The sequence below is a fragment of the Rhinolophus ferrumequinum genome, chromosome 5 (assembly GCF_004115265.2).
Source record: "Rhinolophus ferrumequinum isolate MPI-CBG mRhiFer1 chromosome 5, mRhiFer1_v1.p, whole genome shotgun sequence".
Classification (NCBI taxonomy): domain Eukaryota; kingdom Metazoa; phylum Chordata; class Mammalia; order Chiroptera; family Rhinolophidae; genus Rhinolophus; species Rhinolophus ferrumequinum.
The window spans coordinates 42,143,468-42,167,961 of NC_046288.1; the positions used below are offsets into that span (position 1 = coordinate 42,143,468).

Below are 24,494 nucleotides of genomic sequence, written 5' to 3' on the forward strand. Positions count from 1 at the left end.
GCAGAGACAGAGACAGAGTTGCCAGTCATCTACTAGCAAGCATTTTAGTTTCTTTGAAGAGTCACTTCTTCTGGAAAGGCACAGCAGGCTAGTTCAAACTGTCAAGCAAGCATGTCAGCTGGGGCTTGATTTATGGATTTACATAATTAAGAGAAGCAACAGGTATAACATTTAAAATATATAATAATAAAAAGAAGGCAAAGTAGAATTACTGAATCAACTTGTAATATTTTTCTAAATAATGAGTTTATACCTGCTGGCAACAAACTAACAATGTCACTGAACAGATTAAAATCCTGGTTTCTCTGTAGAGACTTCTTGCAGCCAAGTGGCTTCCTTTTTAATTATTTTATAAACAGGTTTCAACTTCCTGAGTTGTGTTCATATATACACAACATGATATATTAATTACCATGCATATGCGTCCTCATTCTGCTAATGTATAGTCTAAAGCAATTCTGTTATCTAATACAACTTTGGCTAAGGAATTAATAGCTTTTTGTTGTACTGTAACGGAGATTGCAACATCACTAGTGAAGGTACCTGATGCAATAGAGCGATTTCAAATCATGTGTTCATGAGATGAAGCACACAACCATGGAAGAAAAGCACCCCAAAAGAGTGGCCCGTGGCATCTTCTTGGTTTCCAGGTAGACACTGGCAGTGTTTTGGCCAAATAGAGTCTCCCTCCAAACTGAATCACTTGATTCTGGAAAAAAGTCTAAGGGAACAAGTCCAGTGTTAGGCTTCTTCCAAACTGTGTATAGACAAAGGAGTGACCAGCTATCCCAAGAGACACTGTCCCTGAATGATCCATCTTCTTAAGCATTTAAGGGCCCATAGGTGGTTTTCTCCTTCACAGGCAAAGACAAAACCCGGGGATGCACAAACAGACTTATTAATATTTCAGTTAATCAGTTTACTCTGACCTATAGGTCAGAGTAAAACTCAGAACAACTGGGCAATTCTGGACCTGTGTTAGCAAAGTTATCAGAACCAGAAAGGTTTTATAGGTCATCAACAGGGGTTTAGACATAACTAAGAGACATATTTATCTGAATATTGGTACGAGGGGCAAGGTAGAAACATGGCATGGGTTGGGTAGAGTAGGTCAAATGAACATGATAGCTACTGATGTAGGAATTTTGAATCTTATTGATAGTACAGTTAGGAATGGAAATGAAGTTAGAAATAGGGTGTATGGGTGAGTCATTATGATCATGGGTGGTATGAGCTTAGGTTGGCCTATCCAACATTTTGTGAGATTTCCGGCAGTTGCAAGGGACTGTGAAATGCTGATTAAGGAATTATCTTTCCATGTCTGGGTAATGGTAACTGTCACAATAAATACCTACATATAAATCCTTACCATCTTTCTAAAGACAATAGTGATGTAAAACAAGCAATCTAAAATACAAGGGAGTTGACTAGCTTGGTGTAGCACTATCAGATTTATCAGTATTCCTAAGAACAAGATTACTATGGTAATTATAAAGTAAGAATAAAAATTATGCATAATAAAGTCCCACATTAAGGTTTATACTGGCCTGGTCCAAACTCTTGGGCAGAAGTAGTCTACACAGAGATGTCAATGTCTTCTTTTCCTGGTCAGATGAAGCAGGAAGTTAGAGACAAGTGTGCTGAAACATTCGGGTGGATTTTCCTCTTTTAAGTGGGAAACATGAATCCCGGAGTCAATTCCCCTGAGCTTGGCTGCACAGGGATTCACAGAGTACATAGAAAGGACCTTTCCAGTAAAATTGGAAAGAATTCTTGCAGAGATATCTTTCCCAGTATACAAAGTCTGCAGGCTGAATCTCATGAGGTGGAAGGTCACTATCCTTGTCACTGTAAAAAGATTGTTTTACTAAAGAGTAAGCTCGGGCCAGCCCAGTGGCTCAGGTGATTGAAGCTCCCTGCTCCTGACTCCGAAGGCTGCCAGTTCGATTCCCTCATGGGCCAGTGGGCTCTCAACCACAAGGTTGCCGGTTCAACTCCTCAACTCCCACCAGGGATGGTGGGCTCCGCCCCCTGCAACTAAGATTGAACAGGGCACCTTGAGCTGAGCTGCAGCTGAGCTCCCAGATGACTCAGTTGGTTGGAGCTCCTCCTCTCAACCACAAGGTTGCAGGTTCGACTCCCCCAAGGGATGGTGGGCTGTGCCCCCTGCAACTAGAAACGGCAACTGGACCTGGAGCTGAGCTGCACCCTCCACAACTAAGATTGAAAGGACAACAACTTGACTTGGAAAAAGTTCGGAAGTACACACTGTTCCCCAGTAAAGTCCTGTTCCCTTCCCCAATAAAACCCTTTAAAAAAAAAAAAAGAGTAAGCTTTATTAATGGCTTCAAGAAGTTCTTAACAATTTGTAAGAATTCCCTCTTTTATAGTCAAAGGGTCTAGTGTTACAGGGGAGAGATGCATGGGTCTCGCTGTTATAATTTGAAAAGGGGAAAGTTTATGTTTCCCAAGGGAGTGGACCTCAGATTTAAGAGAACTATAGGTAAAGCTTTTGGCCAAGGAATTTTCAAGATTTCCATAAATTTAGCTGAGTTTTTATAAGTCCATTTGTTCTTTCCACTAATCCAGGGGATAGAGGGTGGTAGGCACAATGAAAATGTCGTGATACCAGACAATTGGCACACCCTGCTAGACGATTTGGTCCTCAGTCGCTGTATAGAGCAGACGGGGCTCTCCAAGTTGCTGTAATTTTCTGTTAATATCTTAGCCATAGAGGTGGCAGTGGCATGGCGAACAGGGAAAGCTTCAACCTAGTGAGAAAACTGACAAACCATTATTAACACATATTAGTAACCATTAGAAGGAGGTAATTGTAGAAAATCTATTTGTCATACTTCAGTAAGTTAGGTCATGTAGGGTTTGAAACATCCTTCTTATCATAGAGTCAGGTAATATGTGGAATCTAAAGGTATTTTTTGGCATCTAGAAAACCTCCTTGATTTGCCAGTAATGTCTCTCATCTTTAGGGACATTGGATTGAGCCCTAGACTCAGATTCTAGTGCGTACTCATCATGCATCCTCGTTCTTAGATATTTTTGGGTATAAAATGCCAAAGTTAGAATATTATTTCTGAAAGCACCTTTTTGGGGGGCTACCTGTTTTGGAGCAGCCTCAGCTAATTGATTCCCTTTAGCGTGTTCATTTTGTAATCGAAAATGTCCTTCAACCTTAATAATAGCCAACTTACCGGGGAGTAAATTAGCATCTAGTAATTCTAGGACTAAGGAACTGTTCTTAATTTTGGTCCCACTGGTAGTAATGTATCCTCTCTGCTTCCAAAGCATTCCAAACTATGGGCTATGCCACATGTATGATGAGAATCTGTGTAAATATTGTCTATCAGTCCCTTGGCTTGGACACAGGCCCCTGTTAGAGCACAAAGTTCGGCTTGGTGGGCTGAGGTAACATCAGCTAAGTGACCAGGCTCAATGACTTCAAATAAATTCGTTATTGCATAACCAGCAGTATATTTTCCATTTTCATGTTTTAAATAAGATCAATCAGTATACCAGAATATACCAGCTTTAGGTACTGGAGTTTCTTTTAAATATTTCCTAGGAAGCAAAAGAGTGACAGTCAGCAATGTGCGGTCCTGGGGAGTTTCCCCAAATTCCATGGGTAGCAAGATTACTGGATTGAACAGATGGCATCTCATTATGGTGATATGCGCTGCTGAAAGGAGAGTGAGTATCTCTTAGGGAGTCAGCCTGCTGGCACACAGGTGCCACATATGATATGAGGTGAGTAAGGCTTCCACTGCATGGGAAACAGAAATGGTTAAGAGAGTTCCCGCAACAATGTCTTCAGTAGCTTTCACGAAAGGGACAGCCAGGGACTGCTGGCAGGCAAGGAGACATTTCCTGCGCTAAACAGTCCAACTGTTGATTGACTGTCACATCCCAAAGGCTGATAAAATCCTCCATGCTTTAGTGTAAATATCCCCAGGGTCGTACCATCGCATTCATGCACAGACGGACAAAAAGGGCAAGTCATAGTTTGGATAATCCAGAGCTGGTGGATTGCTCAAGGTGTCTGTCTTTTAAAGTCTTAAAAGCCAATAGTTGTTCTATTGACCAAATTAATGGTTCTGGTATGCAGGTATGCAACTTTTCATATAATAGTGTAGGAATCAAAGAAAAATTAAGGACCCAATTGCAACAGTACCCTGTCTACCCCAATAAACCTCTTAACTGTCTCTTAGTCATTGGCTTGGGGTATCTTTGTATACCTGCCAAACAATCACCATCCAGTTTAAGTTCTTCAGAAGATATAATGTGTCTCAAATACTTAACAGACTCACTAACATACTGCAGTTTCTCCTTAGATGCCTTATGTTTGTTGTCAGCCAGAGCTCAGGGCATTTTGTAGCTGCCTTTCTTGTAGGACTCCAAAGAATTAGCACAGAGGAATAAGTCATCAACATATTGTAGCAAAACTGTTCCTTCAGAGAATGTGTAGTAATTTAAATGTTGCTTCAGTGTTTGCAAAAAATTAAATTGGACTTTGAGTAAATCCCTGTGGCATTGCACTCCAGGTGAATTGCTGATTGCTCCAGGTAAAGGCAAGTAAGAATTGGCTTTCTGGATCCACAGGAATGCTAAAGAAAGCACTGCATAAATCAACAGAAATTTGAATTAGTTTCTACTCCCGTTTTGGGTATAGGGTTGTTGAAAGGACAGTTTCATTTCTAGAGCATGCCTGGTTACAGGTTAGTGGGACAGCAACTATATCTGGGATACTAGACTCAGGGCCTGACATAGGTCTAACTCTGAAAGGCTGAGGAATGCCTGAGGGACAATCCAAGACATCCTCAGGTGACAATCTCTGGTCCGATTGTCTGGTTGTCAGGGAACCCTGGGTCACTGATAGTGTTTTCAGTGGGCTAGAGGTTGTGGGATGTCCTCCAGGAGTTGGATTGTGTTCTTTGTGCGCCCTTGTTTGTCTTATATATAAATGTGCTGGCTATGGGAAACTCAAATTCCATCCCCGAATGCACCCTTTTGGGTGCATTCTCCAGAACTGGATAAAAAGAGCTCTGTTTCTTGGACATAAAAAAATAAAGCACTTGTATAAATGAAGAACTCGAACACATGGGTCAGTAGCAGGAAACTGCCGGTCCTGTCCAAGGCATCCTTATTCCAGGCTGCAAGTCTGTTTGGATTTGGTAGACATTGTTTTCTCTGTGCAGCTTCTTTGCTTCTTCAAGTTTATCATGTAAAATCACATTTGTTACTTTATACACATTAGCTCTCTCACACAATCCTTGCCCTGCGAGGAGTGCACGTTCTGCAGCCAGGGTGGGACTTATGACAGGGAAATGGGAAAGGCACCCAAGCCTTGCAGTTCCCTCAACAGCAACGAGGTTTCCATCAGGCAGGCCACCTTGTGCTGATTGTACTATGGGATAAATTGTACTCCTTGCATTGTTGTTAAATAATAGTCCCTGTACCTTAACTGTGTGATCAAATTCAGATTGTTTGTTCTACAGACCTGGGCTGAAGAGCCATGAATTGTTAGCGAAAAGTTCAGGTCGTCTAAGTTTTTCACGCAGCCTTTTCAGCACTTCCAAACAGTAAATTTGATGAACTGTTTGTCCAGTTGGTACAAATTCATATGAATAATCCCTCTGATATCAAAAAAAGGTTAGCAACATCATTGCAACAAGTTCACGAACTTAATTGTCAGTCCTCATATACCACCAAATTACTGGAATTTAAATATATACCGAGGAGGTATTTATCCAAAGAAACCCAAACCACTAATTCAAACCCCTATGTTTGCAGAAGCACAATTCACAATAGCCGAGCTATGCAAACAACCAAAATCCCCATCAATAGACAATTGGGTAAATTGTGGTACATTTATACAATGGAGTATTTATTACTCTGCTATAAAAAGAATGAAATCTTAACATGTGCAACAACATGGGTGGACCTAGAGAATATTATGCCAAGTGAAAGTCAGACTGAGAAAGACAAATACCATATGATCTCATTTATATGTGGAATCCAAAGAACAGAATAAATGAGCAGACGAAATAGAAGTAGACTCATAGATACAGAGAAAAACTGAGAGTCGCTAGATGGGACGGGGTTGGGGATGGGGGAGAAGGTGAAGGGATTAGAAAGTACAAATTGGTAGTCACAAAATAGTCACGGGGATGTGCAATACAGTAGGAGGAATATAATAATGTTGTAAAGACTACGAAGGGTGTCAAAGGGGTACAGGACTTATTGGGGGGATCACTTCATAGATTATATAAATGCCTAACAACTACACTGTACACCTGAAGTTAATATAAAATAATCTTGAATGTCAACTACAATTAAATATATAGATACACATATATGCATGTGTGTGTGTATATTCACAGGACATAAAGTACAGCACAGGGAATATAGTCAATGGGATTGTAACAGCTATATACGATGTCAGAGGGGTAGTAGACTTGTTGGGGTTATCACTTTGTGAGGGGTGTAAATGTCTAATCGTTATGTTGTTTTGTGCACCTGAAACTAATAAAAGAATTATTAAAAAGAAATAAATATATACCAAGGAGGAATCAATCACCTCCTATATCAGATACAAGGAGTAACACACTTGTTATGGTGCTCAATGCAGGTTTTAGTATCTAGAAGCCATTTTTTGAATGGATGATTAATTTAATTGCTTAAATAAAGGATAGCAAAGCTCTTGAGTTCTAATGCATGGTTTCAGAAAATGGGTGTTTCTTTAGCTCTCTCTTTTCCCCAGTGTTGCTGGTCAACATATCAAAAGAAAAATGATGGCAAATTTGAATGGCAACAGAAAGAGTAAAATCTGTACTTTTCAAAGGATAACCCTTCCCATCTTTCAGTAATTATTCAACTGTGTAAACCAATACAGCTTCAATATTTATTAAAAGTGGGTGTTCTACACATGTATGACTCATGATCCCCAAAATCCAAATAATGAACTGAAAGCAGTAACAGCACAATAAGAGTCTCTCTTCAATACTATCCCTATTTTTTTTTAATCTTTGGGCTACCCCTAGCATAAGAAGTGTACTCAAAAACATTGCATTTCTAACACTAGTTGTTTTGTAATTTAATTCTTCCATAAAGAGAGCACATAATATGAAGAGCATGGAAGTTTCCTATGAGAAATGTTGCCACCATCTCCAACTCCGAATGTCAGAGCAAGTCTTCTCTTTTTATCCATTTGTCTCTTGAGAAGTTTTGTTGCTTTCCAACCTTAAGCAATCTAGAAACACTTTGAAGAGTTTATAGGAAATATAGGATTATAAACTAAGTTTTCTTAGTGACAATCTGGTTTAAGTGACAATTTGTTCATCAGCAATAGACTGATAGAATGTTATTTGAATTTACTGGCTGGTTTAATTGTAAAAAGACACATAACTGGAGAGGATTTATAAGAACTTTAATATTATAACATGTGACCCAATATTTGCATTTTTTCCAGCTTGAGCTCTGAAGCTGCTTGCAGAGCATAACTTTGCCTTTGGGGCTCCAAAACTGCCTGCAGAGCAAGCAGCCCCCCTTGTGCTGATTGTACTATTGGATAAATTGTACTCCTTGCATTGTTGTTAAATAATAGTCCCTGTACCTTAACTGTGTGATCAAATTCAGATTGTTTGTTCTACAGGCCTGGGCTGAAACTAGAATGCTGACAAATGGGTAATCATATATTACCCATTATTCTCATCTCAAAACCCCATTTGCTTGATCTCTGAGGCAGCCGATCGTTGAAAGTCCAGTTACCCCCATCAATCAGAAAACAAATGAAGTAAGTTTACGGTCTTGTTTCCCCTCGCAACCCATCTCTGAGTATCCTTGCTACTTTTACATTAATAAACCCTGGCCTACACCCTCTAGTTTGGAACAGGTCTTCAGTTCATACTGTTAGATAGAACAAGGGTCACAAGTTCTGGGCCCATTCTTACTAAACATTATTCTTGCTAAATGTTAAAATGTAGCACAGTATTTTGCAGGCCAGTGAAAACAGGATGAGTTTGACAGGAACCCAACCAGAGAAGTGGAGCCAACTGCAAAGAAGAAATCAATCTGTAACTGACCAAACAGTGCATATAAGCAATGGCTAAGTCTCCCTCTGGGGGAACAGCTTTGGATGTGAATCCCCGCTGTCTACTTGCTGCAAATTAGTAAAACTACCCAACGACAACCACATCCCGGTTTTTTTTGTTGTTGTTGTTGTTTTTTGTTTTTTGGGTTTTTCTGTTTCAGGCGTACAAAACAATGTAATAGTTAGATATTTATCATTTATATCCCTCACACCTGCCTCCCCCCAGTCTTCTACCCCTCTGACATCGCACACAGCCATTACATTCCACTGTCTCTATTCCTAATGCTGTACTCCACTTCTTGTATATATAAATATATATATATAATTGTAGTTGACATTCATTATTGTTCAGCTTTATCTTCAGGTGTACAGTGCAGTGATCAGGCATCTACATCATCCCTGAGGTGGTCTCCCTACTGAGACAAGTGTCCATCTGATACCCTATGAAATCTTTACATTATTGATTACATTCCCCAAATTGTTCTTGTCTGGAACACCCCAAGTGGCGAAGCTCTAGAATCCGTTAACACATTTGCCAACTCATATTTGGGACTCTCCTAAAAGGAGTTCCTGTCTGCCTGGTGTGGATGCTTGGTAAAGCCGTCTGCAGAAGCAGCCCACGAGGGGCTTACTCGCCTGCATCTCTGCTGGACTGGAGGTCTCTTCCGTAGGACACTCCCACTTGGTGTTGACCACCACGACAGCTGCCACAGTCCACCTTGACAGCGAAGCGAAGTGGCCACCTGAACCTGTTTCATTCAGTGCTTCGAAAGGAAGGCAGGCAGGTTGGCCCCTGCAGCCACTTGAATTAGTTTCTACTCCCATTTTGGGTATAGGGTTGTCGAAAGGACAGTTTCATTTCTAGTGCATGCCTGGTTACAGGTTAGTGGGACAGCAACTATATCTGGGATACTGGATTCAGGGCCTGACTTAGGTCTAACTCTGAAAGGCTGAGGAATGCCTGAGGGACAATCCAAGACATCCTCAGGTAACAATCTCTGGTTCGATTGTCTGGTTGTCAGGGAACCCTGGGTCACTGATAGTGTTTTCAGTGGGCTAGAGGTTGTGGGATGTCCTCCAGGAGTTGGATTGTGTTCTTTGTGTGCCCTTGTTTGTCTTATATATAAATGTGCTGGCTATGGGAAACTCAAATTCCATCCCCGAATGCACCCTTTTGGGGTGCATTCTCCAGAACTGGATAAAAAGAGCTCTGTTTCTTGGACTTAAAAAAATTAAGCACTTGTATAAATGAAGAACTCGAACACATGGGTCAGTAGCAGGAAACTGCCGGTCCTGTCCAAGGCATCCTTATTCCAGGCTGCAAGTCTGTTTGGATTTGGTAGACATTGTTTTCTCTGTGCAGCTTCTTTGCTTCTTCAGGTTTATCATGTAAAATCACATTTGTTACTTTATACACATTAGCTCTCTCACACAACCCTTGCCCTGCGAGGAGTGCACATTCTGCAGCCAGGGTGGGACTTATGACAGGGAAATGGGAAAGGCACCCAAGCCTTGCAGTTCCCTCAACAGCAACGAGGTTTCCATCAGGCAGGCCGCACCACCTTCACTGAAGTGGAGCAGCAAATGAGCTCCAGTGGAGGTGATCTGGGATAGAAGAGAGCAACTTTTGCCTAGAAGACAAGCAAGACTGTGCAGCAAAGTTTGGCTGTGGGACTACGGGGCCAGTCTACAGCTAATAGTGTAAAGATGAATGAGATGTGATCAAACAACATGGTGCAGTCCAGTCGGGTGAGAGCTACAGTTGAGGGACGGTGTATTTTAAAGATGTTTTACTGTAATAAATTATTTTTATTTAAATATCCCTGGCTTTCTACACCTGCAGTCCAAAGGCCCAGCCAGGACCCCTGGGAATATTCTAATTCCACAACAGATAAATCTCAGCAAGTACTATTCACCTAATAAGGCTAATCGAAGCTTTTTCCATCGTAATGCCTTTTTCACCCTATAAAAAACACTCAGTTTCTCCAACATAGTTTAGATTTCATACTTTTACTACAACATCAATACATTTGTTATTTCTTACATATTAAATAACAAATTCCTATAATATTGAAGCTAGAGGGCAACTAACCCACCTATTCATTTTAAACATGAGGAAACTCATACCAGAGATACTAGTAACTTGTCACAAGTTTCTAGAATTCAATTCTTTTTTAGGTCAACAAATTAAACTACACTTCTTCCTCAGGTAACTATCTGACTAGATGAACTAATAAGCAGAACATAGTATCACTAGTTTGTGACTTGGGTTGTTTCAGGTATACTTCAGTTCATGTGATTTCTATGAAAGTTTCTGTTGAAAATAATTCTGGCTGCACAACTGTATGATGGCAAATGAAAAGATGACAACAAAATACTCCATTGAATACTTAAAATAAGGTGCTCCATTTTAATGTGTAAATTATGTAAATCTTTTTTACATAAGGAATTTAGGAAAATTTCTTAAGAAATAACAACTTTAGGTAGGCAATGGTAAGGAAGATAACAGTCATGCACGCCAAGGCCACGTGATTCTTCCACAGGCCCCAAGGTGAGAGGTCGATGCCCTGGTTTATCAAGAATTCTTCGCCAGTACAGCTGAAATGCAACAGAAACAGAACATGACTTCATTCTCACCATCTGTCCGATTTCACTCAACATATTCATTGTTCCTTCGTTAAAGAAGCCTATAGGTTATCAAGCCTTAAATAACTATCCCTTCATATAAAATAGGTAACAACGAATGCTTACAATCCTCCTAGGTATTATGCTAAGCAACCTGCACATAACGCTTCAGTTAATTCCTAAAACAATTCAATGGGGTAAATATTATACACATTCAAGACATAAAGAGACAAGGTTTAAGGAACTTAGGTTCACAGACTCACACTTTGAAGTAGGTTGCCACTCCAGATTCATTTGTTTCCAAATCTATGATGCTGCTCTCTTCAAAGGGCAGAAACATTTACCAAGTAATTTTTCAATTACTCCTGATGTGGAAAACCTCAGCTTTAACACATGACCTCTAAGGCCCTTACAAAGATGATTAGAGCTCTTTATAGAACTCATTACCCACAAACCACCCGTACAAAAGAAGGCAGGCTAACTAGGAGGAGAGGCGAGGAAGGGCTTCCTGCCACAGCTGTACTTGCTCAGCTCTTGCACCAAGAGTGGAATGAGCATCTCAGAGGCTCAGCGACAAGACCTCACCAGCAGGCCCAGTAATCAGGTGTAGGCCTTGTAGATGGAGGAGAGTAGGTTGCAGTACCCTGCCACAGGTGAGACAAGCACCTGGTACTAAAAATACCTGCTACAGACGCAACTACTACCTCGTACCATTTCTGTATGACTCTTGGAATTTACTAGTTCCAAAACAAATGTCATACCTAGATCAAAAGAGGATGAGTGGGCAGAATAAAGAAAACTTCTCTTCAGACAGGTTTCTGGCAATACACTGACCCTTGAACAACACGGGGAGGGGGGTTAGAGGCATTGACACTCCCCACAGACAAAAATCCACATAACTTTTGACTCCCCCTTAATTTAACTATTAATAGCCTACTGTTGACTAGAAGTCTTACCCATAATATAAACAGTTCATTGACACATGTTTTGTCAGTTATCTATATTATATGCTGTATTCCTACAATAAAGTAAGCTAGAATAAATGTTATTAAAAAATCATGAAGAGAAAATACATTTACTGTATTTACTGAAAAATATCAGCGTATAAGTGAGATTAAATCCGTGTTGTTCAAGGATCAACTCTACTCCAAAATAGCAATTTGTGCTATTACTCAAAATTATTTCTGTTCTATTGGAATGGTCATGAGACTTAGAATACCAACATTCTCTTTTCTCTCATTAATTAATGTATCAAAATCAAACCATTAACAGCAATTACTGAAAAGGAAAGTGTTATAAACATGCATTTGTTTTGATACTTCTGTTTTATTGACATTACACAAAAAAATGAGTTTTCTTTCTCAGCTTACTAGAATATGTGTTTCTTTCTCTGGATTAACTAATAATACTAATTATCCTTTGACAGGTAGTATTCCATGTCAGTTTAAAAACAAAAACAAAAACTGTGCAGAGTCTGATTTCGTGATGTCTCATAAACGGAAGAGGGAGAGGCACGTGCCAGGACTGTGGCAGGAAAAGGTTCACTCCTTTCCGCTTCTGCTGCCCTTTTAGCTCTTACTACTGACCATGGGTTGGGCTCCCAGGAAGCCATTAGTTTGTGGATCCACACACTTCACATAAGCCATACAGTGCAGATACTGCAAGGCCTTGCTAAAACACCAACGCAGCTCATTTCAAACTCAGATATTCTGAAAATCAAAACTCACACCCACAATCAAAACAGCAAAAGGAACTTTTAAAGGGTCCAATACAAACAATACATAAGAACCATTTCTCCAACATAAATACAATCTGACTGTAGTAGAATACCTACAAATTGTACAGCACTTTCACATGCATTAATAAACAACTGGCTTTACGGATAAGAAAACTTAGGTTCACAGCAGTCACAGACCTGAAGGGACTCACACTAGCTCTGAGCCCAGTGGCCTTTCTACATCACACCACACAGTAAGCAAACCCATTATGGCACTGAGTGTAAACTTACATGGCAAAGCTACAGGTATTGTTTGCTGTTGTTACATTGAGTCCTGGGCAGAAGTTCTGTCCCAAAAATTCATTATGCTGCAAAGCCTGAAGCAGGGAAGCAGGGAAAGGCAAATATTTTTAAATTTCAAAAAGTTTCCAAAAACTTATCGCAATCTCATCCTCCTAATTTAATTTTACTGTTATTTCTGAAAACAAACCAAACATCACATGCAAAGTCTTTGTCACGCCAAAGCAACTAGAATGAGTTTTCCTGGCAATAAAGAAGTCTAATGATGGGATTTTGGCTTGTCATACAAAGGAAATAAAAAATTTGGCCAAGAGGGGAGACCTCAGGTTTTGTTACCCCAGAGGTCCTTCCTCCTTTCTCCCCAATGTTGTAACGCTATAAACAGTATCACTAAAATGTTACGGTCGTACTCAATGACTATTGTTAATTCACGGTAACATTTTTCATGTCATTCTCGTTCGTTGTAATCAAAAGCACTTATAATTCTTGCGAGTCTGAAACTCAATTATATTAAGACACAGACATTTTTCTTTGGAATGGTTTAGATTTTCAGGCAAATAGTTGCTGTGTCGATTCTCAAGCAAATAATGGATGTGAATATCATGTGGTCTTGGTATTGCTTCTAACGTGCCTTTCAATATAAAACACGTATTCTAAGGAAGGAGGAAAACTGGGCCCTATATAAGGTAGTTGAGAAGACCTAAAGCACCACCCGCTGGGGGAGAGGGGTGTCTGAGAAATGGAATATCCATTAGAGTGATTTTTAGGAGCCCAACAAAACTGATGTGAAACTGCAAACAAACAAACAAACACACAAAAAACAAGTATTCTAGATTTCCATCCTCTCATTCATTTACTTATTGAACTGAAAAGCGACTACATTTTTAAAAAATCAAGTGGTCCATCTTTCTCCTTCACTATGAGTTATCTTGCCACCCTTCACCTCAAACAGGAGGGTGAGTGGGGAAAGCTCAGGTGATCATCACGGTGACCTAAGGCTTAATAGAAAACTCTCCTTCATTGGTCCCCAAATGGATTTCCTGGGAGACCTCCAAGTCCTTGTCTGGGGACATGAGATGGTCAGGCTTTATTTTGGTTGTTCCTAGCTTGGGAACAATGAACCAGCCATGATAACAGACGAGGAAAACTTACCGCATAGCCGTATCGAGGAATGCTGAAGTACTGAAGCCATGACAGCCACGGCACAACGGTTCTGAGATTGACCAACAGCCCGGAAAAGATCTACAAAGAGCAAATATGAAGAATCAGGACTGGTGGAGTGATTTCATGAAGAATTCTAGAGAATACCCTCTTTAGGTCCCGTACAACCTTGTAAACATTACTACTGGGGCCAAGTCTTTCTGGAAATTCTGTCCACTCATCTAAAGACTCAGCATATCCTCTTTGCATGGGTATTCCTCTCTATAGCTGAGGCTGTTTATGGTTTTAAAGGAATGACAATATATCTGTGTTTCCTTTAATTACAAGATCCTTGTGACGGCTTTACTTTCTCTGTGACTGCACACAATGGAAGGTCCATAAGTACTGCCTGTTCTAATGATACGACCACCGTATGTTCCCACCAACAGACATAATGAACATATCCTGAGCTCCTCATGCCCCTCTCTACCTCATAACACAGCAAATTTGTTATTTACAGGGTTTGCATTCTACCTCCCAATGACTTTAAGAATAATTTGGGGTTCAGAATGCATGCCTAAAGTAACCCATAGTCTAGACAGGTACACAGTATAATGTGGTGAAGTATAGCATAAAATATGGTAAATACCTTCATTTAAAGCAACAAAAAGCAGTATTGCAATGGAGACCCCAGGAAGGACCACGCCAACAACAGACGGGTACATAAGAGGTACATACAAAACTTCTCTTCACTGGCACTGCCATGGGGGATGGGCATAACAATGACAATGTTGCTGGTGTCACTACATATTGGTTTTAACTTGATCTAACCAAGTGCTTAATATACAACAGCTCCCAGTAAAATACGGTTTTATGAGGGGCTTTAAAAGTTATATAAACCATTACAAAATAATAAATCAAAGCCCCTAATATCTCAAACAAAACATTTTTATACATCAAAGGACATTTTATTTATTAGATGACATTATAGAAAATATACAGAAGGTTTCTCACTTTCTCAATAATGTTTAGATGGGTAGTTTTCAATAGCAATAGTTTGTGCTAATTACAAACTTTTCAAACTTTTCTGCTACTCCTACTCTAGCAGAAAGGACTTGTGCCATAAGTAAATAGGCTAAGCTTTCCCGTTTACTCCATGTAGGAGGGGAAATCCACTAACTGGTTCCCTTCACTTGCACATTCATCTATGTTTTTCAAAATTTAGTGGCATGTAAACTTAGAATTAAGTAGAGTGGCCGTTTAAAAAAAAACGTAAGATACAAGAGCATGTCATGAACTCAGAAAGGAGGGGACCTTTCTGAGCAGACTTGGGAATCTTTAGTATTTTTAAAACACTCGTTTTCAAAATATAGGAGGGAACCAAGATACGCAACCTATGCCACATACTGTTCTATTTCTCATGGAGCTTAGCTTTTCCCTTGGAAAGTATTTGATCGATCCAAACCATCTCAGCTACTGGTTAAATAAGCCCTCAGTTCTCTACCACCAACAGTGAACAAGCCAGTCAATTAAGCTGTCGTTTTCATGAGGAAATATTCCGATAAAAATTTTTCTGGTTTTTGAAGTTCCCATTTATCAAGGTTTCACTACATGTCACCAAGAGTATTATTTAAAATCTCATTTGTAACAACATGTTCACTAATGTTAAGTAACTACATTAGAACAGTAGCAAAAAAGGCTGGGTAGGGTCAAGAAAAAGCTGGTACATTTCCTAATATGATCAATACTTTAATATATGGCTTCCTTAAAGGTAAGGGTCCCATTTCCAGAACACTCCATGCAGGTTTTCCATGAAAGGCAAATTACCAGGAAAGAATGAGAGGCAATAATTACTTCTCAGAGAAGCACAGTTTCTACTCACCATCATAAACACAAAAGAGATGGTCATGAGAAGTGTTGCTATGGATACCACACTCTGACCTGCTGCTATGGCCAATGCCATAGAACTGGCCGAATAAGCCACCATCATGAGAGTAAACATCATGATGAAGAAAGACTCCACCACTGGTTTCAATCCTTAGGAAGACAGAAGGGGTTAATCCAACTGCCTAGGTCACTGTGTATCTCGGATTGTTTATTGTGCAAATAATACTCTATTTTGAGAAACTGGTAACAGAATGAAAAAATTCATCCCCATCAAACCATCCTGGGTCACTAATTTCATTGATTTCCCCCCACCCCATATAATTGCATAAAATGATCATGCAATTTTCTATTTTATACTTACTGCATTATCACTTTGCCATGTAACACCTATACTTCTTTATGTGGAATTATTAACAATTTCTGAGTGCCTGAGATGGAGATCTGGAGGCAGCACACCTGGCCAGAATTCTACCAGCTTCTCTTCAGAGAAGGAGAATTGTCAGGAGCACACTCTTTTCACCCAGACATCACCACATTATTCAATGTTTGCTGTAACTGTGTTGGTGAAGAAACTGGGAAAGCGAGGATTACGTGAGCTCCCAGTAGTTTCACTACCCGAGGGAGAACCTCAGAACCCAAGACGCTGAGACAAAGTACCACAGAGCTTGGGGTTGAGGGAGCCGTGAAATTGTTTCACAAAAATGCTTTATAAACTATAATGGGCTACAATTATGTGTCAGACAATCTGAAGAGTTTGGAACAGCCATAAGACCACCAGTCAGGAGTCTGAGGATCTAGATACTATGGCTAATTCTTTATGACACACCTCTCATTTGTAAAATGAAAGTTTAAACTGTATCAGTGAATCTTCTCTTATAGAACTTTGATACAAATACATGTATTTCTGTATTTGTATCAGTGTGTGAATCCGGAAATATATGGAAATTCTGAGGCAGTGAGCCTGGGTGAAGTCTAAACACAATGCACAAATGAATCTGTCTACATTTATCAAACAACTACTTTATTGAACTACGATGCTCCAAAAGTTGCTACCTTTCACTACCTTTATATACATATATACAGACATACATACATACATATACACATAAGAGTATAAACACATAGGTAATAAATATCCCAGCTCCAGCTCCCCTCTCACAGTCTCAAATACTTTCATGAATTCTTTTCATGTCTGTAAATGACACGTACTGCCTCTCAGTAAAATACACTTCTATCAATAGGTTTAAGAGTTAGGCTGGGAAAAGTCATGACAAAAATGTCCTCGAGACCAGATTTCAGAGTGTGCACAATAGATAGATGCCTCCTTATCTCATGACTTGGTTTATACTTTTGGGAACCAAAAACATGCTTGTGAAAAGAAATTAGCTTCCCCTCACATTGGAGACTAAACACACATACTTTCTTATTGCTTACCTAACAAGAAGTATGTGATACACGTAAATATAATACTTGGTAACATCCTCATGGGCAGTAAATCAGATAACAGCTTTCCAAAGAAATAAGATGACACTCTGTAGTATCCACTGATATATTCATGTCTAAAAACAAAAATTCAGACCATACACCGCACATTAGTTTAAGAAGGCGCAGACCAGATGATGAAAACACTTGCTGTACAGATTTCTGTGGCCACCAGGGGTCTAACAGACACCTTCTCACATCCTGCAGGTTTACCCACCCCTGTCACCCAGTCAGCATCAGGCACCATCTCAGGTGCCCTCCCCTCGGACATTGTCCCACCAAGCTCTGTGCAACGACCCCTCTTCTCCCTCCTAATGGCATCCACTTTGCCCTTGGGGACCCCCACTCCAGGTTAACAGGTTCTGCATCTGCTCCTTCTTCCGACACTGGCTCACGTGAAGAAGAGCACGTCAGCCGCTGATCCCAGTGGTCAGAGAGGGTTTTCTTTCTCCCCATTCTGATTGTGAAGAAGGTGGCACTGCTATTCTCCACACCCCCAAGTGCCGCTTCCGTTCACTAATCTCTGGTTACTCCTTCCATGTCATGAAGAAAAATAAAATGGCACTTGCCTGTCAATGAGCATGCCTGACAATCCTATCTCCCTGTCAGCTATCAAATCCTATCTTCTACCCTCTGCAGTCCTAGATCCCCCTCTTCCCATGATTCCAAACTCTTCCACCAATATCTTCACTCTTTCCTCAACCATATAAATATGGGGAAGTCCCTTCGAATTTGAAAAACCCAACAAACAAAACAGCCTGCACTTTATTTCAAGGCTGCCTTCTGGCTCTTTCCATTTTCCCTTCCACTGAGGGCTAAGCTTGCTCTATATTCTTTGTTACCTTTACCCACCCACCTTCAACTGACTCTTCGACCCACTACTTTCTCTCTACCAAGCCCCTCAAACTTGTCCTGTGAAGGTCATCATGACTTTGTATTTGCTAAAAACAAAAGATCCTCTGCAGCCTCTTTATTTCCTGCTTTCTCTGCATCATTTGCACTTGCTGGCTATGCCCTAATCTTGAACCTCCTTTTTCCTTTGGTCTCAGGCCCCACATGCTCCTGCTTTTCCTTCCAGTCTCTGGCTGCTTTTTCTCAATTAACACTAGTCATCCCCCAGGAAGTAATCTTGGCTCTGAAATTGGATGTGACCAGTTTGACCAACAGTCCCGACACTGGACAGCCCCGTTTCAGAACAGAGACATACTCACGTAAAGAGCTTCTTCTCGACCACAAAGAGCTCCACAGCTGAAATACTGCTGAAACACTGGTTGGTTGTCAAGAAGAAGAGCACCCCAGCTCTGCGATGAGAGAAAGGGAATGAAAACACTGCATGAATTAAACATCCCTGCATCAATTTCCTACCTGCGATACTCTATCCTCAAATGATGTAACGTTAAACAACTATTCTGGTTAAAACAGAGAGGGAAGTGTGAGCCCTTTCAGGTCTCTCACCATCCCTGTGTCTCCTCACGGTGCCCCTGGGACTCTATATAGCACAGTTTGAAATTCAGGGTCCTGGGTTACCATGGATTGAAGTGTGTTCTCCCAAAATCCCTATGTGGAAGCCCTAACCCTCAACGTGATGATACCATGTTTCCCCGAAAATAAGACCTACCTGGACAATCAGTTCTAATGCATCTTACGGAGCAAAAATTAATGTAAGACCAGGTATGATATGATATGATATGATATGATATATGATACGATACGATATGATATAATAGTACCTCAGTTTTCGAACGTCTCTGTTGACGAACATTTAGGTTTACGAATGCCATAAATTTTATGGATCTATGGTATCATTAGATAGTAAAATTCATGCTAAATTTGCAGTTTTCGGGGTTGATTTTAAAGGTCTGGAACGGATTAATCCATTTTGCATTACTTTCTATGGGGGAAACCGTGCTTCGGTTTTTGAAAGTTTCAGAACTCGAACAGTCTTCCAGAACGGATTACGTTTGAAAACCGAGGTACCCCTGTATAATATAATAATAATAATAGTAATATAATATATAATATAATATAATATAATATAATATAATATAATATAATACCAGGTCTTATATCAATTTTTGGTCTAAAAGACGCATTAGAGCTGATTGTCCGGCTAGGTCTTATTTTCAGGGAAACACGGTAGTTAGAGGTGGAGTCTTTGGAAGGTGATTAAGTTTAGAAGAACTCATGAGGGTGGGGTCCTCATGAAGGGATTAGCACCCTTAGAAGGAAAGGGAGAGACCTCAGAGCTCTGTCTGCATCACTGAGGACACAGCAGGAGGGGCACCAAGCCAGCAGAGGGCCAACATCAGAGCCCGACCATGCTGGCACCCAGATCTCCAGAAGGGTAAGAAGTGACTTCTGTTATTTAAGCTACCCCGCCTGTGGTTCTCGTTATGGCACCCAAGCTAAGGATTACATAGGTGTTAAAAGTACTATCACTTTGAGTTTTAACTAACAAAAACAGCGACTACCTGTCCTAATGTATGAACAAAAAAATAGCCAAATAAAGCCTACAAAGGTTAAAAAGCTTTATTAACCATTTTTTTCAAAGTTGAGTCAAGAAACAAAGACATGAGGAGGCAAAATGAAAAACAGTGGAGGGAAACCTCTGTCGTTACCTTACTACATACTTTTACCACATAATCATCAGCGAAACCTTGACAACCCATCGCCAACATGGTTTCCAATGCACTCAAAAAGAAAGCAAATCATGTTTATGAAGGAAAAATTAATTTGTGCATGTGTAAGAAAAGAATGACCATTAATGCTTCTCTCTCAGTAAAATAATTAAGGTTTAAAAAGGAAAGCACACAGTTTATTGACACTTTGATGGAAATATAAATTTTATGAAAGCATGACACAGCCCTGAAATGGTGGGCAAATGACTTCAATAGACATTTCTCCAAAGACATACAAAAGACCAATAACCACATGAAAAGATGCTCAGCATCACTAATCATTCGGGAAATCAAAACCTCAATGAGAAAATACCACTTCACAATAATTGTGGTGTCTATTATAAAGCAAGAAAAAAAAAACAGATAATAACAAGTTGACCAAGCTGGAAAGAACTGCTGAGAATTGCAAAATAGTACAGCTGTAGAAGACAGGATGGAGGTTCTTAAAAAAAAAAAAAAAAGGAATTATGAAATGATCCAGTAACTCCATTCTGGGTAGACACACACAAGAATTTAAAGCAGAGACTCAAACAGATAGTTATCTATAGACCCATGTTCCTTTCAACATTAATTACAACAGCCAAAAAGGTAGAAACAACCCAGTGTCCATGGATAAACAAAATGTGATATATCCTTAAAATGAAACACTATTCAGACTTTGAAAGGAAATAATTCTGACATGTGCTACACCATGGATGAACCTTGAAGATACTATGCTAAGGGAAATAAGCCAGTCACCCAAGGACAAATATTGTATGATTCCACTTATATGAGATACCTAGAGGAGTCAAATCCAGAGAAAGAAAGTATAGAGGTGGTTTCCAGGAAATGGGGAAAGGAAAATGGAGTTTTTGTTTAATGGGTACACAGATTTATTTTGGGAAAATGAAAAAAAATAAGTTCTGGAGTTGGATGGTTGCAAAACAATCTAAATGTAATTAATGACACTTAACAGTACACTTAAAACTGGTTACGACGTTAAACTCTATGTTTTGTATATTTTATCACTATATATGTATATAGGAAAATTAACTTTTCCATTAGGCTTTCAGCTCACTGACTTACCCTACTCCTCAATTTCTGCAGTACTTATCTGAAATTCAAATTCTTGATAGATCCTTATAACCTTGAAAAAAGTAATAGGACTTGCTCAAAGTCAATATGCAAATTTACTTACCTATTCTGGATTCCCGTAGAGTCACTTTTAAGATCATAGAAAATGGCACCTATAATCAGTCCCAGGAAGATTGTTACAATTATCTTTCCAAAAGAAAAAAAAAAGGGGAGGAAGAGTTTCAATTAAAAGTAAAAACTTAACACACTATTTATTATTATAATATAATATATGTGGCGATAATCACATCTCTCAATTGAGATAGAAAATTAAATATCTTGGCCAGAGTGCTTGGGAAAATGTAAAACTGTGTATATTACTAGACAGCTGTCTAAATTAAAATAAAAATAACTTCTCTGTGTGTTGGGGGCCTGTCAGGAGAACAAAGTAGACTACCGGAAAAGCTACGATTCCTCCCAGTGCTTCCGTGGCACCGGCAGTTCAGGGTCCAGTTCAGGCTACGGGTACTTGGAATGTCACACAGAGTAGAACAGTGCAAGCAATAACAGAGTCATTTCGGGAATAAAATCAACTTGAAGTGACAGTCATTTCTGGCCTGACCTCTAAAACTTTGCCGTAGTGAACATGCATGATTTTGTATTTCAAGAGGTCAAGTGAAAACAGGATACCTTTACTCTTAACATTAAAACTAAATAAAAATTTTAAAGCACACATAAAATATCTAACAATGGAATTTTGCACAATAAGAAAGTAGGGGTGAGCTGGGGATGATTGCCTATCCTCCTAGGGAGAGTCCACCTTGCATGGAAAAGTCACTGCATTGTCACTGTCACCAAAGCATTCAGTCAGCTTTCCCTGAGGGCTCCCAAATGCTTCTATGACCCAGTCTCCTGTCACTTCTCCAGCAACTTCAGCCTGTAGGGCCCACAGCCCACAGTCTAGAACTAAGCCACCAATTCTTTGCCATGCTGACCTACCGTCACTTACTCAGTGTGTTGGATGAGGGCTAAGAAAACTGAGTAAACATCACTTATTTTCAAGATTGTTAAAATGTCTCTGAAGGATACTTCTACCATGAAAGGGTTAAGGATTATATAATGATATAATATACTTAAGGAAATTTTAAAGTAAATAAAATATCTAACCTTGTATCTTGGAACCTTCAAAGTTAAAAAAACAAATCAGGACAACAGTAGAATGATATCAAGACTTGAAGTAACTTGTCAAGCACACTTTTGGAATGAAGCAAACCAAATTGAAATTGAAAAAAGGATCACGATCTGTGAAGGCTAGTTTGTGAAGACCAGAGTCTGGAAAGAATATGATTTGAGACAGCCTTAAAAATTCCCTTGCTAATAAGACAGAAACATTTTTGAAAAAAATCTATTGCCCTGGCAAATTTTAATTACCCTCAGAGAACACTGTACATCATGTCAACAGATCAAGATTCCAAAACAAATTAGGATGACTCCACCAACATACAAGCATGCTCTATACAAGTCTATACTTTCACACAGTATAACTTTAAGAATATTGAGACTTTTTAAACTGGACACTCCATATGCTTTGTGTTTTTTGCATTCAAACTTGATATCTTCTTCTAACATATGATCGGGATTACCATTACGATGTTTCCTACAGGTTGCAAAGTTCTAAAAGTATTTTCAAAGTCAGCTTTCAAACATACTGACAAAATGGTGGAAGGATAACTGATCTGGGTGGTGAACACACAGCGTGATATATAGATGATTTATTACAGAATTGTACACCTGAAACCTATATAACTTGACTAACCATTATCACCCCAATAAACTTTAATTAAAAAAAAATTAATCCTACAATACTTTATGCTTTTACAAGTGCATCTATGTTATTCTTTCTCTCACTAAAAGAAGAGAAACAAATAAAATAAACACTGAACGACAGAGCAACAAAGACACCCTGTCTGTGTATCTGGCCTCTGTTTTGAATCGGAAAAAAAAAAAAAAAGAAAGAAATTCCCTACGTATGTGATTCTATTTTGTTCAAATGTGTTTACCAACATTCTCAAGGTGAGTTCTGAGGGATGTTTAAGGCTGTCACTAAAAAAATTAATCCAGTCAAATGTTTAATATACTAAGAGAAACAATGACTCTCCAAGACATAATAATGCTTTCCAAAATGATTTGATCAGGAATACCTAGTAACAAAAAGTGAACATTAAATCTTCTTATACAGATAATCGATTCATTCCAAGATCTTCCAAATACCTTTGGTAAAATGCATTCTCAGAAGCAAAGTCTGCTACTTCAACATAAGTACAGCTTGTAAGAGACAACAGATACAAAATTTATGAGCTGGAAGCCATAAAACATTTTAATAGCTAAACATTCAAACACTTAGAGAACCAAATACCATACTTGGAAGATTAAAAACCCAAACAAGGGGTCAGTAAGCTATAGCACAAAGCCAAACAGGTACCCTTGGCGATTTCTGTTCACTCCACAAAATAAAAATGGTTTTTACCATTTTTCTGATAGTTGAGGAAAAAAACGAATATTTCCTACCACATCAAATTTGTATGAAATTCAAATTCCAGTGTCGACTGAATAGTTTAATTGCAGCACAGCAACGTTCTTTTGTTTATGTATTTTCTATGGTTGCTTTCTCGCTAAAATGGCAGAGTTGACAACATGAGACAAAGACCACATGGCCAGCAAAGCCTAAAATATTTATTATCTGGCCCTTTACAAAAATGGCTTGCCTATTTCTACCCTAAGCTAGTATAGCAGTATTAAAAAATCTGAACAAGGGCTGCTCCAGTTAAGCAGCTGCTCAGGGACATGCAAGGTTCTATCCCTACTGTATGAGATCACCACTGCTCTGAACATTTTAGAATTCCTTTTGTGGAACTGAGTTCACTGAGGAGGCAAGGGGGCTGAACAGGCAACCTGGAGATACTAGGCCTGGGGTTTGCAGCTGAAGGAACTCGAGCACCAAAAGATGCAGAATCGTGGTGTATTAGAAATATTTCCGCATTCTAATCACACCCTGCTCAGGACTACCATACATGTAACTTGGACAGGACACTCATAAACCACTTGAAGGCAAGAGAAATTTATTTTCCAAGTAAAAAATTCTAATGCATGAATTACACTGAAGAGTCAACTCCATTACATCATGTCACTGTTGACCAATGGGAAACCAGGTTGACATGATTCACTAGACTTGTTTCCAAATGATATCAAATCTACTCTAAAAGAACAAAAATTTACCTTTGATTGATAGTACACAAAAGTGCTCTGGTTCTGACAGAAACGTCAAATAACAAGTCCCAAAAATGTTTGGAGCAATTAGCAGTTCATCTCAAAGAGGGATCTAGGCTCTAGGTATTAATACTTAGAAAGCAACAGTACTGAAGTATGAAAATTATGGTGCACGGGGTAAGAAGTCAGTAATAGAGTGAACTCCATGCCATCTTTTGGTAGTCAACAGAAATTCAATAAT

General features: G+C 39.4%; 1 protein-coding gene across 6 annotated transcripts in view; it reads right to left on the reverse strand.

Annotated features, from left to right (window-relative positions):
- Window positions 1-10,554: 10,554 nt before the first annotated feature.
- The window catches only part of LOC117022510 (broad substrate specificity ATP-binding cassette transporter ABCG2), a 95,262-nt gene continuing 81,322 nt past the window's right edge, over window positions 10,555-24,494 (reverse strand). For 2 of the 6 annotated variants that reach the window (XM_033106628.1, XM_033106625.1), the window contains exons 10-16: window positions 21,111-21,193; window positions 18,467-18,556; window positions 17,208-17,332; window positions 15,769-15,923; window positions 13,899-13,988; window positions 12,738-12,823; window positions 10,555-10,702 (exon numbers count right to left, since the gene is read on the reverse strand). In XM_033106628.1, the coding sequence (XP_032962519.1) occupies window positions 10,555-10,702; window positions 12,738-12,823; window positions 13,899-13,988; window positions 15,769-15,923; window positions 17,208-17,332; window positions 18,467-18,556; window positions 21,111-21,193 (777 nt within the window). The other 4 variants (XM_033106624.1, XM_033106627.1, XM_033106620.1 and 1 more) reach the window with 3 other exon arrangements.